This window comes from Sceloporus occidentalis, unplaced genomic scaffold (genome assembly GCF_023333645.1).
Source record: "Sceloporus occidentalis isolate IW3139 unplaced genomic scaffold, rSceOcc1.0.p SCAF_4, whole genome shotgun sequence".
NCBI classification, from domain to species: domain Eukaryota; kingdom Metazoa; phylum Chordata; class Lepidosauria; order Squamata; family Phrynosomatidae; genus Sceloporus; species Sceloporus occidentalis.
The window spans coordinates 66,533,483-66,552,231 of NW_028316984.1; the positions used below are offsets into that span (position 1 = coordinate 66,533,483).

The following is an 18,749-nucleotide window of genomic DNA, read 5'->3' on the forward strand; positions in this document are numbered from 1 at the left end:
ACCCACAAAAAACTATGGATGCCGGCCATGAAAGCCTTCGACTTTACATTGGAAAGAACAGTGTTTTCTTGAGACATAGATGCCACTGTTGTCCATAGATCTTTACTGTCACCAGAATTCACTATTCAGAATTCTTTGCATTTTCATTTCCATTTGATCTCAGTGTTCATATTCTCCTTTCACCCCGCTTTTGGACAGATATGTGTATACCTGCCAAATGAGCATCAGATTTCGTGAATCTAATGAAGTGGATTCCAGTTCCAGTTCACAAAAGCTTATGATATTACATAGTTTTTCAAGCTGCTGCAGTACATTTTCTGTTTGCTGTGACAAACATTGTAAATCAAAAAACTTGTGGTCTGCAAAGTCAAAAGTATCTGTCAGTTCAATCTTATGCAGAGTGCACAGAAGTGAGCCATATTGTATTCATTTGGTGTGCGCAGGAGTACAGCCAGTGGAAGCAGTTTGCTTCCGTTTCTCTTCATAACAATTTGCTGATTGTAAGAAATCTACATTTTACCTAGTCCAAGTGAGAATAAGCTCATTTATTCTTCTTTTAGACTACTTTAATATGTAAAATGAAAAAAATAATGCTTGTATTATAGGAGGCTAGAAACCTTGATTAGTAATGATTGCAAGAGTCACTGTTGTCCATAAAAATGGTGAGCTTGAGTCTGATGGTCTCAAAACTGCTCTCCTCATAGACCTTCATTTTGCCAAAGGGAACTAAAATAGTTTCTTCACTTGAACTGTAAGGAAATGAAACAAGTTGTAATTGTTCTACAGGGTGTAGTATACATCTTGTTTTCCACTACAGTTGCTGTTCATGATTTGTAAATCACCTTGGGAATGCATGCCATTGTAGAGAACGGGGAGTTAAACATAAGCAGTATGCTAGAAAATGTGGTTAAGACTGTCCTGTGAGAAGGGTATGTAGATGACAGAAAGATGTACTGAGAAGGTATAAGGAAGGATCTCATTGTTTTTCCTTCTTTTTCTTGTGGTTATAGATCTGTTTTGCTTATTTGTTAATGTAGTGTTCTCCTTCTTTTGTTAAAAAATACAGACTTTCTCCCACTGGACTGCCTTTCAAATATGTTATGTTTATGTTTTTCCCCCTGATGCAAGTAGAGAACTGGGAACTCTTTTTTGTTTCCTTTGGTGTGTCAGCTTCTTTGCATTTCCAGTGAAACAAAGGGAAAAAATCATAACTAGGTCAAAGCAAGGTGCATTCCAAAATGAGAATGACCTGCTCTATTTATACCGTTTTCATTATTTGTCTGTCTTCTTGGCAGACAAGCATTCTTTTCCAAATTTCAAATTCAGATATAAATACTTATGAGACCTCTTAAGTACGAATTTAGAATAACAGGAAACACTGTCCACTAAAAAAATTTCTGGGCCCCTTAAACTGAGCCAGCCAGTCGAGAAAGACTTTAAATGTCTCTTGAAATACTGAGTCTCATTAAAGATCCACAAGATCCTTGTCTGGACTCAAAATAACTCATTATTTGGCCAGATGTATGATTGAAAGTGTGCGAGAGTGACTGATACCTGCAAAGTAAACAAGTATATTCTATTAGAAAGTAGAAGAAAAAGGAAAGGTTTGAGAAGCTGGGCCTGATCCTGTACATATTTGCTCAGAAGTGGGCTTGAGTGAATACTGCTTAACCCAGAAACGAGTATGGATTTGTAGCTTCAAAATTTTTAGTACAACAGAGTTATGTTGAAGAGAGGTAACAGCATCATTTATCCATTGCCTAAAATAGTAAAACAGCAGAAGTGTTTAATTCATTTGGTCCATGGGTTTTTATTTTTACTGGAAATAAACTTGAGGTACTTACTTCCTTTTCTAATTTTAAGATTTTTCTTCAGTTAAATGGCTCATTTCAGATAATTAGTTTAAATAGCAGTAAGAATTAGAGGGTCTTTCCCACCCACTATTTTAGTTTGGCATTCTTCATTAAGATAAATAAATGTGGCTTTTAGAGCAGTGCCCTATCTAAATTACTTATGATAATATTCATTAAAAGGTGAACGTTCAAGGTTTTAACCCCTTTCTCCAGCCTTTGCTCCGTCATCTTGGTCTAGTCCATGAATAAGGAACATTGTTATAGCTATATTAAGAGGGGAAGCATGTGGTTTTCTTGTCAGAATTTTTAACAGGAATCATATTGTTCCTCAAATCAATAACAAATTGAGGAGTTAGACCAAATGTCAACAAGTGATTATCATAGTAATTGAGATAGAGGCCGCCATGCTTGTATTTGGAGATGAAGTTATTAGTGTGGTTGAAAAAAAAAAGTCAAATGATGATGAAGTTATTCAGCATAATGAGCACTTTTTGTGGGTTTAACTTCCTTTGTAGAGCAAAGTTCCTGGGGAGAGGTATTCTCCCATCAGTGATATTTTATGGCCACAAAATGTAGCCAGATGGAAAAATGTTTAACAGGACTGAAAACTCCTCTTACTTAGCCTACTTTGTCTCATTTTGTTGCAGTGAAGAATTCCAGCTTTCCATTTTAATCTATCTCTTAATCTGAACACTTCTTTAGAATTGCTGAACAACACTTAGTGAATAGTCATCCAAAAGACTTTTGACTGTAGTGTAGTTAGTGGAATGGCAGTCTAGCAAAGCAGTATAGGCTAAATATATTTAATTACAGCATTAGTAGACTGTTTCTTGACCAGTGTTCCAATATGTAACACTTGAAAATAACTTCATAGGATCAATTTAAAACTCCTTAAACATCACAGAGCACACTTCTGTAGGGCTTACCTCTCAGAAACAATTTGAGCTGTCTCTTGAATGGTGCAGGAGAGCACAAAATCGCCTCAGGAGGAAGAGGTTTCCAAGGTTCTGGGGTTGTTCTAGAGCCTCAGCTGCATCCGCACTGCAGAAATACTGCAGTTTGACACCATGTTAACTGCCATTAGCTCAATGCTATGAATTTGTGGTTTTGGTAGATATTTAGCCTTCTGTGCCAGAGAGCTCTAGTGTTACAATAAGCTCCAAATCCCAGGATTCCATAGCATTGAACTATGGCAGTTAGAGTAGTGTTAGACTGCATTATTTCTACAGTGCAAATGTGCTTTCTCTTGTGGATCTAGCATCGATAGCAGCTACTCTCCAAGTTTAGATGTTCATTGAGCTAATCAACACATAGACCATTTAGAACTTTTAAGGTCAAAAAGAAGAAGCTTGAATCACGTGTGTACATCCTGGTAGACATTGCAGATGATCTAGATCAGGTGTAATACAATCCCTATCACGATTTAGTCATGCAAGAGATCTCTAATCAGTTTTCTCTGTCCTTTCATATGACCCACCAACCCTCTGAAGAGGCTTTTTGGGAGATACAGACTGTGAAAGGTGCTTAACTTACACTAGGTGCATGCACGGTATTTGTTATCATCCATTTTATGGAGAGAGAGGATGAGTATATGAGTAGGCATCTACAAATGTGGGTTGTCTTGCTCCTCCCTCCCCCATTCAGCCTGAAGGAACGTTGCCCAACAGTAAATCAGGAAATCCATCACCTATTTCTGGCAGTAAAAGGCAAACAGAGAGCATACCTACTTCAATTGTTGTTTGGTCAGAGAGCTTCCAAGTCTTAATGCCAAGCAGTGGTAGAAGAAATACTTATCCTGACTCTTTCTATTATAGGAAAAAGGAGCAGCAGAATACCAGTGATCAGATTGTGTTGGGCAGCAATTAAACAAACCCCTTTCCCATTCTCATTTTTCTGCTGTGGATTTTCATGCTTTCACTCAACTATTGGGCTGGGGGCAAGGGTTGCCCCGCAGTTGCCCTGCAGTTGCTAAGATGATCTATACCTACACCATCTCTGCAGCTTCAATGTTTGGAAGGACAGTTGCATACCATGGGGGCAAGCCTACACTTGCCATAGTGAGCATAAAAGTATATAGAAAGGAAGCTTGTTTTTTATGTGTATATTTATGGAGCTGAGTTAACCTGAAAACATTATTTATTTGTATGTATGTAATCTGCAGCTGTTGGACATGGGAGTCTTTTTGCACTGTGGTGCCAAATTAAAATGAAGCTTATGTACAACCAGAAGACTGTTGTACTGATAAAGATGCTGACTGAAGTAGTCATGTTGGCCAAATAAATAAATAGTGAAATAAAATAAAAGTCCATATTAGGTCAAACAAAAAGGAAGAAAAATCTCAGTTCTGTCTTTCAAACCAAAGTTCATTCATCAGGGGATGACATTTAATAAAACAGTGGTTTCTATCTTATGTCTATATAGGAGAAATGCCATTTACAAATAAGCAAGGAAACACTGCAGCACAAATAACCTGAAGTAGATCCGTGGGTGTTCCTAAGATATACGTGTCATTTGCTGTTAATTGCTGTCAGGTTGATTTTTATGTATGTTGAGCCTGTGAATGGGAGACGTCCAAGTCTCCCTGCTACAGCCCTGCTAAAGTCATGCATACACAAGCCTGTGGCTTTCTTGACTGAGTCTATTCACCTTCAGTGTGGTCTTCCTCTTTTCCTACTTCCTTCCACTTTACCACGCGTCACTATTTTTTCAGTAGAGCCATGCCTTCTTATGAGCTGTCCAAAGTATTGTAGTCTCGGGTTAGTCATTTTGGATTCTAGGTATAATTCAGTTTTGATTTGCTGTAAGACACATGGTAGTTGAACAGTATTCTATTAGTGTTTGAAAGTTGAGCAGTGGTGACTGCAAGAATAAAAACGAGCTACTGGTCCTCTGCTAAAATACATGATTTTTAAAATATCCTGCCCATTGCCTTAAAAGTGTTCCAGGTTAGTCTTAACAAAGGGCAGGATAAGGTTAGTATCTGAATTCCAGAATTCAAAAATCAGCATAATACAGTGGATCCTTGTTATACGCTGGGGTTTGGTTCCAAGATCCCCCGTGTATAACAAAATCCGTGTATGCTCAAGTCCCATTAAGTATAATGACATAGCAAAATGGTGTCCCTAATAAAAAATGGAACATCAAGGTAAATTTATACTTTTTTGGAACATTTTCAAACCGTGTATGCTTGAATCCGTGCATAAAAAATCCGTGTATAAGAAGGGCCGACTGTAGACTGAAACTGACAATAATCCTATCTGGTATGCATCTTCACTGTAGAAAAAATGTAGTTAGACACCACCTTAACTGCCATGGCTCCATCCTACAGAATACTGGGATTTGTAATTTTGTGAGGCATCAGCACTTTTTGGCAGTTAAGGCTAAAGACCTTGTGAAACTACAGATCCCAGGATTCCATAGGATAGAGCTAGACCACTTAAAGTGGTATCAAACTACATTATTTCTACAGTGTAGATGCACCCTAGAATAGACCTGTAGAATAGAACTTTAGTGAGTTGTGACTAACAAATCCTATTCATTTCTGTGAATGTACTCTAGGTAGGACTAACATTGGATGTAGCCTAATGTCACTTTAAAGACAATTGCAAAAATCATGACAAAGAATATCCTAAGAAGTTGTATGTAAGTTGAAGACTGAATTAGTGGCTGCTGTACTGATGTTAGCATTCTTTCTTCAAAGTTATATTCTGCTGTCTTTCAGGGCTGTGGATTCTCAGGCTGAAGGGCAGTGTTCTCCCCCAGACTCTCTTTGGAGGCGCTATAGTGAATTTGAGTTGCTGAGGAATTATTTGCTAGTCAACTATCCACATATTATTGTGCCACCTTTGCCAGAAAAAAGGGTAAGGAAAATTTTCAACTATAGTTCATTCTGTTTATTCCATTTCCTCAATAAAGTGTTACTTGTGTATATTAATGTGTTTTATATGGTGGCTCAGGCCATAGGTTAAAACAAAATACATCACTTGAGAATTCATTCAAGGCTTCACTGTTACCATATCACTCACTTATCTGTGTATAGAGTTCAGGTAAAAAAAAATTTTTTTTCAATGAGGATGTGTTTGCTCATGTAGGTGATACCCTGTAAGAATGCAGGAAGAGTAGAGCTGATCTTGAGAAGTACTTTTAAGGACTGGAATGCAAAGCTTCAAGTGGTTTTGCCCCAGGTCAAATTACATTTAAAATGTAGTAACTGACACCATTAACGTAATTTGGCTTATCTATACCACTTTAATACAAAATAGACATAGCCTGCTATTAACATTCCCATTTGTTCCACAGGCAGAGTTCGTTTGGCATAAGTTATCAGCAGATAACATGGATCCAGATTTTGTGGAAAGAAGAAGAATTGGCTTGGAAAATTTTCTCCTGCGTGTAGCTTCACATCCTGTTCTTTGCCGGGAGAAGATTTTTAATGCTTTTTTAACCCAGGTATCTTAGTACTCTCTAGAGTAAAACAAAACCTAGAACACTATTTTGATCCCAATTTTATTTATATAGATACAGAGCTATCAGTATATAATAATTATGGTGCTATACTTCAGTGGCAGAGCATTTGCTTTGTATGCAAAAGGTCCCATGTTTAACTCCTGGCTTCTCTAGATAAGAGAAAGAATCCTGCCTGGAAACCCTCAGTATTGACATGAGCTAGATGGATGAATGATCTGACCTGGCATAAGGTAGTCCTATATGTTACTGCTTTCTCTAACTGAAAAGGCTGAACAGCTGGCAGTGCTATTGCTGAAAGTCTCCTAAGTGTATAAAGTGGACATAAAAACATTGCAGGAAAATGTAATGAGGAAAACCTATTGTAGATTTCCAAAGTAAGCAGACAGAACTGACCCATTCCTATTTTCTTTCTCTTTATGGGGGTGAGGGGGAGCAAAAGCAGCTTGAAATATTAGCTGGGGAAAGAGCATCCATTAACCAGTTTGATCTTTCTGATCTTCCCTGCCACTTCAGTAAAAGGTAGGATACTTCGAGATTATTAGATTCAACAACAGAGCTAGGTAATTGTTCTTCTGCCTTTGCATATGACTGGTCACCTTAGGGTTTCTTTGTCTGTCAGAAGAGAGCCTTCAGAGTTCTAAACAAGCAGAGTAGTGGCACTTTGACAGTACAGAATTATAGCATTGTGATTCCACTTTAACTACTGTGGATCCATCCTATGGAATTCTGAAATTTGTAGTATAGCGAGGGGTAATTAGAATTCTCTGAGCAAGCTCTGGCCAAATTCCAAATTGCAGAGTTCCATAGGATGCAGCCATGGCAATTAAAGTGGAATTGAAGTGCTATAATTCTGTGGTGTGAAAGGGCCTCATGACTACATTTCATACAACTGTTGAAATTAGTAATACATGTCCTGCCTCTTAACCTATTAATGTGTAGTTGCATCTTGGTGACAAGACTGGAATGTTAGTTTAAATTGGAGCTATTATTTCATTTTATTTTCAGAGTACTGATAGAGCACACATAACCAGATAACACAAAAATGTTGTGGCCAGTAACTTACGTTGATTCATTTTCAAGTCTGTTTTGTTCATGCAGATACTTAGGATTTTGAGCAAATAAATATATTTTGGTTGGTATGAATCAGGTCAGTGTTAAATGTGTGCTCTTATATAGACAATGTTAACATTCCTATGACAATTAGTATAACAATTAAAATGCATTTTCACTTTCTAGGAAGGTGGGTGGAAGGAGATGGTGAATGAAACAGGGTTTCAGCTGAAGGTAATTATATACTTTTCAAATATAATATCTCTCAGTCTAAGTATACCTAATTAATGAACTCATAAATAAAATGTAATGTAGGAAGAAGTATCCAGAATAACTTTGGCAACTGAAAGTCATCAGATATTATAAACCTCTGTTTTACTTCTGAAATATTGTGCATTTCCATAAAGGCAAGCATTTTGTTGCTTCAAATGAACAACTCTGCAGTGAGTTACCTTGCCATCATTACAACCACACACACACACACACACACACACACACGTAAAATAAATAAGTAAAAATAATTCTTGGGGATAGCTGTGATTTTCCATGTTTGAGCAGAACATTACTGAAAAGTTTGTAAAGTTCTTCATTGAAGGCCGGGCTACATGTTAAATTAATAATGCTTTTCTAAAAGGGAAAAGGAAAGGAAGAGAAGCTGCTGGGTCCTTTTCTAATACCATACTTCTCTTCTAGATTAGAGCCTAGAACTAGTTTTCTACCAAAAAAAGCTGCCGTTCCCCCATTGTTTTCTGTTGAACATACAAATACCATTTTCAGAAAGGAAATAGGAGTTGGGGGGGGGGTTGCATAGTCTTGCAGCTTCTTTGTATAGCTTGATTTTTGTAACGTGAAACTATTTGAGATATCATAATAAACAATTTCATTTCTGTGTGTAAATACTTTTTATGCATGCAGTAGATCATAGTAGACAATTCCATTGTGTGTGTAAATACTTTTTGTGCAGTATGAAAGTAAGATCATACTTACGAAATTCTTTTTTCATGCAACAATTCTATTCCTTCATGAAAATGCCTTTGTAAGGATTCTGTGTCATATGAAATGTTGCCTGGAAAAGGACTTCATTGGACTTTGGAGATTATCACACCCAGAAAAACCCACCAGGATAGATGCAGGAGTAAAAAATGTGTTATTGCACTTACCTGTTCCCAGGCAGTATGCAGCCTGTACCCATCCTGGGCAGCTTGTCTACAGCCTGGACCTTTTTCAGAAACAGGAAATTCCCAGCTGCAACACAAGTCTGGGTTGCAGATAGGCTATACAGGATGGGTATGGGTTGCATACAGCCTGGGAATGGATAAGTGCTATAACACTCATTTTTGACTTTTAAATCCTGCATCTGTCCCGGCGGGATTTCTAGGTGTGATAATCTCCCATATAAAATAGCTTCACAAAGTCTGTGTGTGTGCACACACTTCAGTACAGGGCTTATTTAATGTCTACAGATGCCTTGAAAATTATGATAAAGTTGAGCATTCCTAGTTAACTTGTAATTTAATCTTGTGCATATATGTTCTTCCTCTGCCAGGCAGATTCTAGGTTAAAAGCTCTTAATGCAACATTCAGAGTGAAAAACCCAGACAAGTAAGTGTGGTTTCTTTTTCTTTATCAAATGTTAGAATCAAACTAAAATTTGGTGCACATTTTAGATTCCTATTAATCCCAAACACAAACTGATCTTGAAAATATGGGATTAAAAGCCTCTCCTATGCTGTAGTTATCAACATACTAAACTTTTTTTTCTTTTTAAATATAAATTGTGGTCCACTGAATATGTTGGATTTTGTTCTTAACGTCAGATATATGCACACTGCTACCTTTAGTAATTTACACTGTATGTCTCATCCTCAGTAGCCATTTCATTATATAGCAGCACTGTCACCTGTAACCCAGAGGGACTGCGCAAAATAAAAATTTAAATGTTTAAATCACTTGATACATTGACAGTACAATAGTATATATGTTTATTTAGGTAGATGTAAGCACCTACCTAATAGAGCCTAGCTCCCAGGAAAGTACGGCCTAAGAATGCTAGTAAAACTGGTGGATTGACAAGCCTTGTAGAGAGAGCTCAATATTGCTGTTTAACAAGGTCAGGTAATATGGAATGTCTGTGACCAATGAATTGTTTCTTGATTGTGAAATACATTTTTAAAATAAAAGTGAGAAAGTCTGTGGCCTCTGTGCTAAGGAATTTTCCAGAATTTGAAAGACTACTCTTGGAAACAATGTAGAACAAAATGCATGTTCGATTCAGTAACTGTTCTTTTGTATGCTTTCTGTAAACGTTCTCCATACACCTAGTAAGGGTTGCTGCTTGGTCACAGTACATAATTGTGAGTTACAGTTGGTCCTTCATATCCATGGATTCTTTACCCATAGATTTAAGCATCCACATCTTGGAAATACTCAAAAAAGATATAAATTATAGAAAGCAAACCTTAGTTTTGCTATTTTCTATAAAAGACAACATTTCACTATGCCATAGTATTTCATGGGACTTGAACATCCATGGATTTTTGGTATCCTGGAACCAAACCTCAGCAGATATTAGGGTCCCATTGTACAATAGATACCCATGATTTTAAATAACTCATAGCATGTTAGATGTTGATCCTTATTCCCTTTACTTGTCTAAACAGTATTTGCCTCCAAGAGCTGATTGTTCTTTGCATAGAAAATATATTGCATCACAGTTGTATGTTTCTATATGTTTAGGCCTCATTTCTTTCCTTTGGCTTCATTACTTCCTCTAGGTAGGTTTTCTGTCATTGTGCTATTCATTGTGGCTGTATGCTACTTCCAATGACACCATCTTCTGAATACCCGTTCAGGGAAACAAAAACAAGTGAGAGCTATTCCTTCTCATATCTTAATTGTGGACTTTCAGCAGGCATTGTGGCTGGCCTCTAGGAGAAATAGGAGTACATGTTCCTTTGATGTGGTCCAGAAGATGTGCTTTCCTCTACTAATACTTGTAAAGCCATATGCCTCATTATTGTTGTATGTCTTCCAAGTCGTTTTGATTTATGGTGACCCTAAGGCACCCCTGTCACAGGAGTTTTCTTGGAAAAATTTGTTCAGAGGGGAATTCCCCTTAAGGCTGAGAGAATGTGACTGGTCCAAGGTCAACCCAGTTATTGAGTGGGGATTTGAGCTTTGATCTCCAGAGTCATAATAATACAGTGTTCATACCACAATACCTCGCTTGGGCCCATAGCAAAAGTAAATGTCTTGGTCTTCACAGAAGCTAGTGGTGAATAAATAATGAGGTAAATGTGGTCAGTAGCCTCAGCTTCAGCTGCTGGGCTGTTGTTGTTTTCCTTTTTTCTTTTTGGTGAATGTGTAATAAATTATATGCCGCCTTTCCAACAGATCAAGGCAGTTTTTTAAAAATGCATAAACAATTACATAACAAATACCCAACTAAAAATTCATCCCATTACCTTAACTAAATACAGTTAAATTAATCAAAATACGGTTAAATTAATTACATTAAAATATATTAAAATATATCCTCCCCTACCAGCCAAATGAACTGGCCCTTGTCCTTGTTCCCTCTGAAATGGCTCCCCCAAAGGGGCACCCACCCTTTGGTGGTGGGCCTGCCAGCAGCAGGCCCACTACAGCAGGCACCCAGCCTTTATCCCCTTTGCAAGGGAAACCGGTGTTCCTGGCTGGGTACCTGGGGCCTGGTCCTGGCAGGAAGTAGTCTGAGGCCAGCAGTCCACCAGGGGAGTTGGAGCATGCAGGTAGCAAGCAGCAAGTCCACACAGCAGCAGGAGGTACTACACATCTCTTTCTTGGGGTGGTGGGGTAGCCTGTTGTTCTCCATGAAAATCATATGAGGATGCTTTCTAGGGGTTAAAAAGACCAGAAAACCCCAAGTTTTGCTCCTGTTCTTTCTGTTTTTTGTTCTTTTTTATTTTTCTTTTGTTTTTTGAGATCCATGGTTTGTCTTATACCAGAATATTTCTTGTGACTACCAGGAACAATAAGAGACAAAATGAACAAACTCCTGGGGTTGGTTTATTTTAACCCTGTTATTTTCTGGATAAAATATATGAGTCTTCTGCCTGTGTGTTTGTGCTGTGAATTTTGCAGATGTAGGACCTACATCTGAGTAGACATGTATACTCTGTAAAGTTTCCTCTGTCTGTCTGTCTTTCTATAAATGGTTGCTTTTGGAAATTTCTCATTTCTGTGGAGATGACTTAGTTATCTGACTTCATAGGTAAAAAGTTGTGTCACTAATGCATTTGAATATGCCAAAGTTCTTCTGCTGCTGCAAGGTTTAGTGGCTCATTATGGCTGATATTTTCTTCTGCATTTCATTTGCAGGGGAAATAGATTTTGAGAAGTGTTCAGAAATTTTGATAACATTTTTATCTTTTCACCAATTGGAAAAAAGGGTAATAATTTTTGGAGGTTTTTTTTCTTTTTAAAAACAACACACATAACATTGAAAGCAAAAAACCTAGCAGCTGGAATTACATTGCTAATCTCAGCATTAAAAACTACAACTTTACAGATGATTTTATAGTTGGTATTAAGCTTTTCCTATCCTAGAAAATGGCTTTATTTTAGAGAGACAATAAAAAATGTTGTAGTGTGTAGGTGAAAAATAAACATCTGGGCGATATTTTGACTAAAATTTGTTTTGCCCTTCATAATTACAAAATTTCCCAAACTCAAAGCTTCCCTCCCCCATCCCTTAATATTTTTAAAGACACCATGCAAAACATAAAAACAGTATACTTGATACAATTAGGGCTTCTGCTTATGTTGGCTGAAACATATGCTGATAAAGGAAGCTTGCTAATACCATTCCATTCCCAGGGCCACTTTTACCCATACCTTTAACTACATTTTAAGACCTATTTGTTCCTACTGCTGTAAGAAGGGGAAATTGAACTGTAGTTAGTCTTTTCCCTTATTGCAAATACTGGCAGAAGCCCAAAGTCAGCAAACACCATCTGAGGGCAGAATTTGTGTTATTTTTCTAATATATAAACTCGTACAGGGTTATTTTCAGTGAGAATTATTTGTTCAGTGAGAAGACATATGCAGCAGTTTTAGAGCAGGGGTGCTACTTTGAAAACCTTTTCACTACATACAGGGATTCCCTCCCCCCCCCCCCCCCCAAAATATATCTGAAAGCCTAGTTCAGTAAGCTTGCAGTTTGGCACTTTGAACAATGGGGACAGGGAAACATATATTGGATAACATTTGTGAAGTTGTTCACACAGATCTGTTCTCCCCTGCTGTAGCTCTATAGCCTTAAATAGAGAGGGAGTGAGCATTAAATAAAAAGGACAATTGTGACAATTTTTTCAAAATTATTCAAAAGGCAATCATCTGTTTTCATAAGGAGGGGGTCACAGCTAAGACTTAACAGAGGACTCTTCTGTGAGTGGGTAAGAGTAAAGAAAGTGACAAACCCACTGTTGTCAAGGGCACTGAGCCTGAATCTTCGGGGGATTTGGATCCAACTTGACAAAACCTCATGCATAGCTGTGTATAGATGGGAGTGAAAATGCATCTTATTTTGAGGCTCCCTCTCTGTCTTCTGCCAGACACTGTTTATTTTCACCCTCTTCTTTTAATTATTATTATTATTATTATTATTATTATTATTAAAGGTATCTTTGGAAAACATTAGCTGCATCCATACTAATTGCATTTCAGATATTCAGTATTTCTTGGAGAGGAATTTGATTTCTTTTTTCCCCCCTTTTAATGAGAATTCTCTTCAGAATATAGCTAAAAAGACAAGAGAATTTCAGGTTCTATAATATATTGAATATCCCTGTTTAGCTGAGACTGTGTGGATGCTGGCTGACTTCTTTCCACTTTCTCTTTCCTTGTCCCAGTATGTTACTGAGCTTCCCTTTTTGTGTATGTGTAGTTCACATACACAAAGTATAAAAATCACTTGCAAGTGAGTTTCAAACTGTTACTTGTTTACTTAACCTGTTGCTCATTTAGCATGAGGGATTTCGTGGCTGAACAGCTGGATCCAGAAACTAGCAAGTGTCTCTCTGAGAGAGAGAGAGAGAGACAACACAGCTGTTTTGGAAGTGGCACCTGTGAGGTAGTTCCTTTAATTTTTAAAGGCTTTCTTTGGACACAGAGAGTGACCATTTCTCTTTCCTAATCAAGACACTTGAGAGAGTGATGCCTGTTCAACTCCAGGAACTATTGAATTAATTTGAGCTGGATTAATTTCAGGCTGGTTTTGGACCTGATAATATTGGTGGTCACTATTGTTGGGTCACAAAGTTCATAGCGTTACGGAAACTGCTAGTCATCACCTCAGTAGAAGACATGCTGGTAGAAAGACAGGGAATAGTATATCACTCATCCTTTTTTTTTAAAAAAAAAATGAAATACTTGACATATAAAAACACTATTCAAATACATACCAACACATTAAAACCAATATATGTGCAGTCAGCCCTCCTTATACACGGATTTATTATACATGGATTCAAGCATACACGGTTTTAAAATGTTCCAAAAAAGTATAAATTTCAAATATCAAATCTTGATTTTCCACTTTTTATAAGGGACACCATTTTGTTCTGCCATTATATTTAATGGGACTTGAGCATACACGGATTTTGTTATACATGGTGGATCTTGGAACCAAACCCCAGCGTATAACAAGGGTCCACTGTATAGGAATCATACACATATATTCCACTCATTTCCTAGCAAACTCATGTTATATATACTGTATTTTCTGGCATATAAGACTACTTTTTAACCCAGGAAAATCTTCTCAAAAGTCAGGGGTCGTCTTATACGCCAGGTGTTGTCTTATAGGGCGGGTGCTGAAACCTCTGAGCTGAACTGGAGAATCTGCAGTCACCGCATATGGGGGGGGGGGGGCCTCAAAAACGGCCACGGAAACATCTCTGCCATATGTGGCTACTGTATGAAAGCAGCAAGGGTGGAGCTGTACAAGTACAGTAGAAGAAAATCCACTCCTCAGGATTTGTGGAAAGAAGTGACTTAATGCGGTCCCGATGATGAGATGAGGGGGTGCCTCACCAAGAAGGTGTGAGTGAAGGGCGGAGCAAGTTGCAGGTGTCCAAGACACCTGGGGTATGGAAAAAAGAGCCATGTTTGTGCTACTGCTCTGATAGTCTTGGAGACAGGGAGGGCTGGGCAGGTAGGGAGAACTGACCAATCCAAGCAGGCTTTGTATACAACAAGTTTTCCTGCTAAGTACCTGCATGTCATAAGCATTTGAATTAAAATTACCATATTGAAATCATATCTTGAAATCAAATCAAATCAATTGTTCTCAGAGGGGCGGGATACGAATAAAATTTTATTATTATTATTAAATCTGATGTTTTTTAAATTTTTATTTGGTGTGCGTTGGAATAGGGGTAGTCTTATACGGCGAGTATATCCCAAACTCTATATTTTAACTGGAAAAGTTGGGTGTCGTCTTATATGCCCAGTCGTCTTATACGCTGGAAAATATGGGTATATCCATATTAATATTGATGATCCCTGAAGTTTTAATACCACTAATCTATTACACTTCTGATCTAACATGTTACACTTCCAATCTCTCTCTCATATAACCTTACCTTACCTTCACTCACACTCCCATTCTTATCATCCAATCTACCTTAAACATCCCCACCTCTTCTCAAACTCCACTTTTTCCTTCCTACCCTCTATTTTCCCCACTCCATGGCTACTCTTAGCTGCCTCCTCTTTCTTTCCTTCTTTTCCTTTTGTACTTCATCTGTCCCTATCTCACTTACTCTTAACTTCTTCTCTACTTCTAACATTCTTTCACATTCACTCTTAACCTTCCTCCCCATCAAATACTGATTTGATATCAACCAGTTGTTCTTGACTTTCTATAACACTGCCACTTATTGGAAACCAATCTACTTTCCATTCTCATTTATTCTTTACCAAATTATCTTATTTATCTTACTTCATATAATCATTTTGTCTTCATATATACAACATACCTGTAGTTTTCCCTTCGTTGAACTACTAAGAGATCTGGATAGATTACTCATTCTATTTGACCTGATAATGTTTTATGTTGTTAGTCATGGCTTCAATGCTAAGGTTGAGGATATTGCTTCAATGGCCCCCTATGTACTTTTAGGGGGTCAGTTCTAAAAGGTGGTACTGCAGATTTCTGCTTGATTCCATTACATTTTAGCTGTAAGGTTCCATTTTTCTGTCTCATTTTGCACATTTGTGTGGCGTGCTGGGCAGATGGATTTGGAGTGAGTCAGTTGTCTGTGTCTAGATAACACCTAATTCCTTTCAGCTTTGCCTCAGTGTTTGGAATGAGTTTTGGACCTGCTGAAAACCAATAAACTGAAAGTTAATCCCAGCAAGACAGACAGTAGTGTTGCTGGGTGGTTCATGATTTAAAAAAAAGAAAGAAAGTGAAGTGTGATCTGTTTTCTATGTAACAATGCTGTCCCTAAAGTAGGAATAGTAAACATGTGGTGCTTCAAATGTTGTTGGACTATGTTGGCCACATCCAAGCATGGTCAGTCACTAGGGCTGATGGGGGTCCAAAAAATCTTGAAATGTTCGTCATTGTTGTGTAACTGTAGGTCGTTTCCGATTATAGTAACCTTAAGGTGAACCTATAGTATAGATTCAGCTTTATGACTGGGATCTATGTTGCAATAATGCCACAGAGAGCCCTCCAGTGGTTGGTTTCATGTGTTAGCATTGGCTCCTCCTGAATAGAGAACCTGATCATGGTTGTGTCCATACTTTGGTCACATAGAGATTAGGCAATGCTTTCTATAGGGCTGCATTTTGAGACTGTTACTTGTTCAAAAATGAGTCATGAGTCACCGTAGCTGGGAATAGATCGTGTTAGTGCTTGAATAACTGTGCTGGAGCTTGATCCATTTCTGAACATAATTTCTAGTGCTGGTACTAACTTTTCACAAATCTTACATAGGGGCTAGACAGATTGGCAGAAACATGCCACACCCTTTGCATGGCTCAAAAAGAAGCCTCAAAAATAGGATTCCTTTTGTGCTGCAGAATGAATGCCATAACTGCCATGGCACGGTATTATGACGCCCCTTATGCGCTGCACCATTTGGGTGCTGCGCATGGCGGATGTCATGTGGCGCGCCTGGTGTAAACGGGGGTGCACCAAGATGGCGTCCACAGCACACAGTAGGGTTTGGGAGCGTGTGAATGCTCCACCCTACCGCAGCCCTAGTTTGGGCCCAGGCCGGCACAAAGTGACAGTCTGTCCAGGCCCATAGTTAGGGACCTGATAGAGCACCTTGTGGCGCATGGCCTACCTGTATACGTAGATCAGGTTTCTGGAAACTTTCTTCCAGGTATGTCCTCCATCTGAAATAAGGCTGACTTTGATTGGGGAGAAGGCCTCCCTGGGTGTAGTGTCACGTTTCCACATAAATCAAAGTTTGGAAATCCAGAGTAAATTTTAGCAGGTCTTGCATAATGTTCACTTTGTTAACTTTTTTTTTTTTTGCACCAATAAATAATTTGTTTATTTTTCTTGGCTTTTAACTCACCCTTTGACTGTTTCCAATCCCCTTTTTGCTGTTTTTTAAGTATGCTTGCATTATCATTTTGTTGTGTTATAAAGTACTTTGAAAATAGTCATATTGAAAAGCAACATATAAATCTGTAAAGTGAATGAATGTCAAGTTCCTTTTTACAACCAGAACCACTGATTGGAAGGGGCTTTATCCAGCTGCTTGACATGACACACTGTATTTCTTCTTTACAAACTGATCTGCATGTATACAGTAAAAGAGCTATGACTTCATTTGTAATGGGCAGGCTGGAGTCCCTTCCCAACAGTGGCTTTACACATGAGAAGGGTTGATCTGATTTGAAGTTTGACTGCAGCCCCTTCTGGATGCAATTTGCTAGGAGTTTTACAGTTCACTGACACCTCTGGTGTATCATATGATATAGGAGTCATGAGCCTTACCCAGTCAATCTTCTACCAGCAACTAAGTATTCCTCCGGGTTGTTTATGTACAAATATTTATTGTGTTGCACTGTAATCCATATAAACTGTGCATATGCAAAGAATAGCACAGAGTTTGAGGTGGTACAGTCGGCCCTTCTTACACACGGATTTTTTATACACGGATTCAAGCATACACGGTTTGAAAATGTTCAAAAAAAGTATAAATTTACCTTGATTTTCCATTTTTTATAAGGGGCACCATTTTGCTCTGTCATTATATTTAATGGGACTTGAGCATACACAGATTTTGTTATACACGGGGGATCTTGGAACCAAACCCCAGCGTATAACAAGGGTCTACTGTATTTTACGTACTTACTTTATTAAAACAGCAAAAACCTGAAGCACATATTGGGGACACCATGTAGAATAACTGGGACAGACATCAATCAGGGTTAGTATATGACAGTCATCTTTTCTTCCTGTATGAGAGATTTTCTGAAGATATTAATGCTAGCTGAGCCACCTTAATGAACGCATACCTCTCTACTGAGTGTGTACATGTGTACCTTTATTTTGTTATGTGTAGTTTCATTTTGATTTGTGCTTCATTCAGCAGTCTATACTGTTCAGCTAAGCTATATTTCTTACATACACTGGCTGAAATTCTGTTGGATGTAACTCTCCCATATATTTCTGCCTGGCCTCTGTGTTCTATGAGGCTGTCTCTGGTAGCACAATGGTGGGGTGCACCCCTGTGGCCAGTGGGAAGCAGCCAAGCATCTTCTAAATACCATCTAGCTGTAGTTTTGCAGCTGGGAAAAGGGAGGAGTTATTGCCCTCCTGGAATTTCAGGGAGTGCACCACAGGTCTATGTGGACAATGGCTCTTTCTTTGCAGATGGTGCTGGTTGGCTATGAGGTGGGCCCTTACACCAGCGGACCCCATGGCACACAAGATTGCACTGGTGTGCCATTATGCACCCTTGTGTCCCATGGGGTGCATCCTGATACTAGTGAGCTGCTTTCTATGTGGGGAGTGACTGTACATGGAGATAGTAGAAAACTATAGAAGAGCAGTTCTTAGAGAGCTTTGCTCATCAATGACCATCTCAAAAACAAGTGTGTGTTTCAAATACAGGTTTAAACACAAATTACAAAATGTGTGTTCTTATCATGCATACCATTTTCATTCTGAAACATCAGAATTTTTTGGTTGTGCTACATCTTTGCAAATGAATATGATGATCAGATGTCAACGGTAGAGTTATATTATAAATGTAGAGGCTCAGTTTTGTGATAAAAGTAGGATATGGCAGTATGTTTTGTTTTTCTTGAATATGGTCACAGAGATGTTGTGGGGTGCCCTTGAAATATACACTTGTTAACTGAATG

General features: G+C 38.3%; 1 protein-coding gene across 3 annotated transcripts in view; it reads left to right on the plus strand.

Moving 5' to 3' along the window:
• LOC149313947 (sorting nexin-4-like) overlaps positions 1–18,749 on the plus strand; it is a 50,425-nt gene that overhangs the window by 4,862 nt on the left and 26,814 nt on the right. For all 3 annotated transcript variants that reach the window (XM_089520207.1, XM_089520208.1, XM_089520209.1), the window contains exons 3-6: positions 5,575–5,713; positions 6,153–6,302; positions 7,557–7,604; positions 8,917–8,972. In XM_089520207.1, coding sequence (XP_089376333.1) covers positions 5,575–5,713; positions 6,153–6,302; positions 7,557–7,604; positions 8,917–8,972 — 393 coding nt within the window. The remainder of the gene's footprint in view (positions 1–5,574; positions 5,714–6,152; positions 6,303–7,556; positions 7,605–8,916; positions 8,973–18,749) is intronic.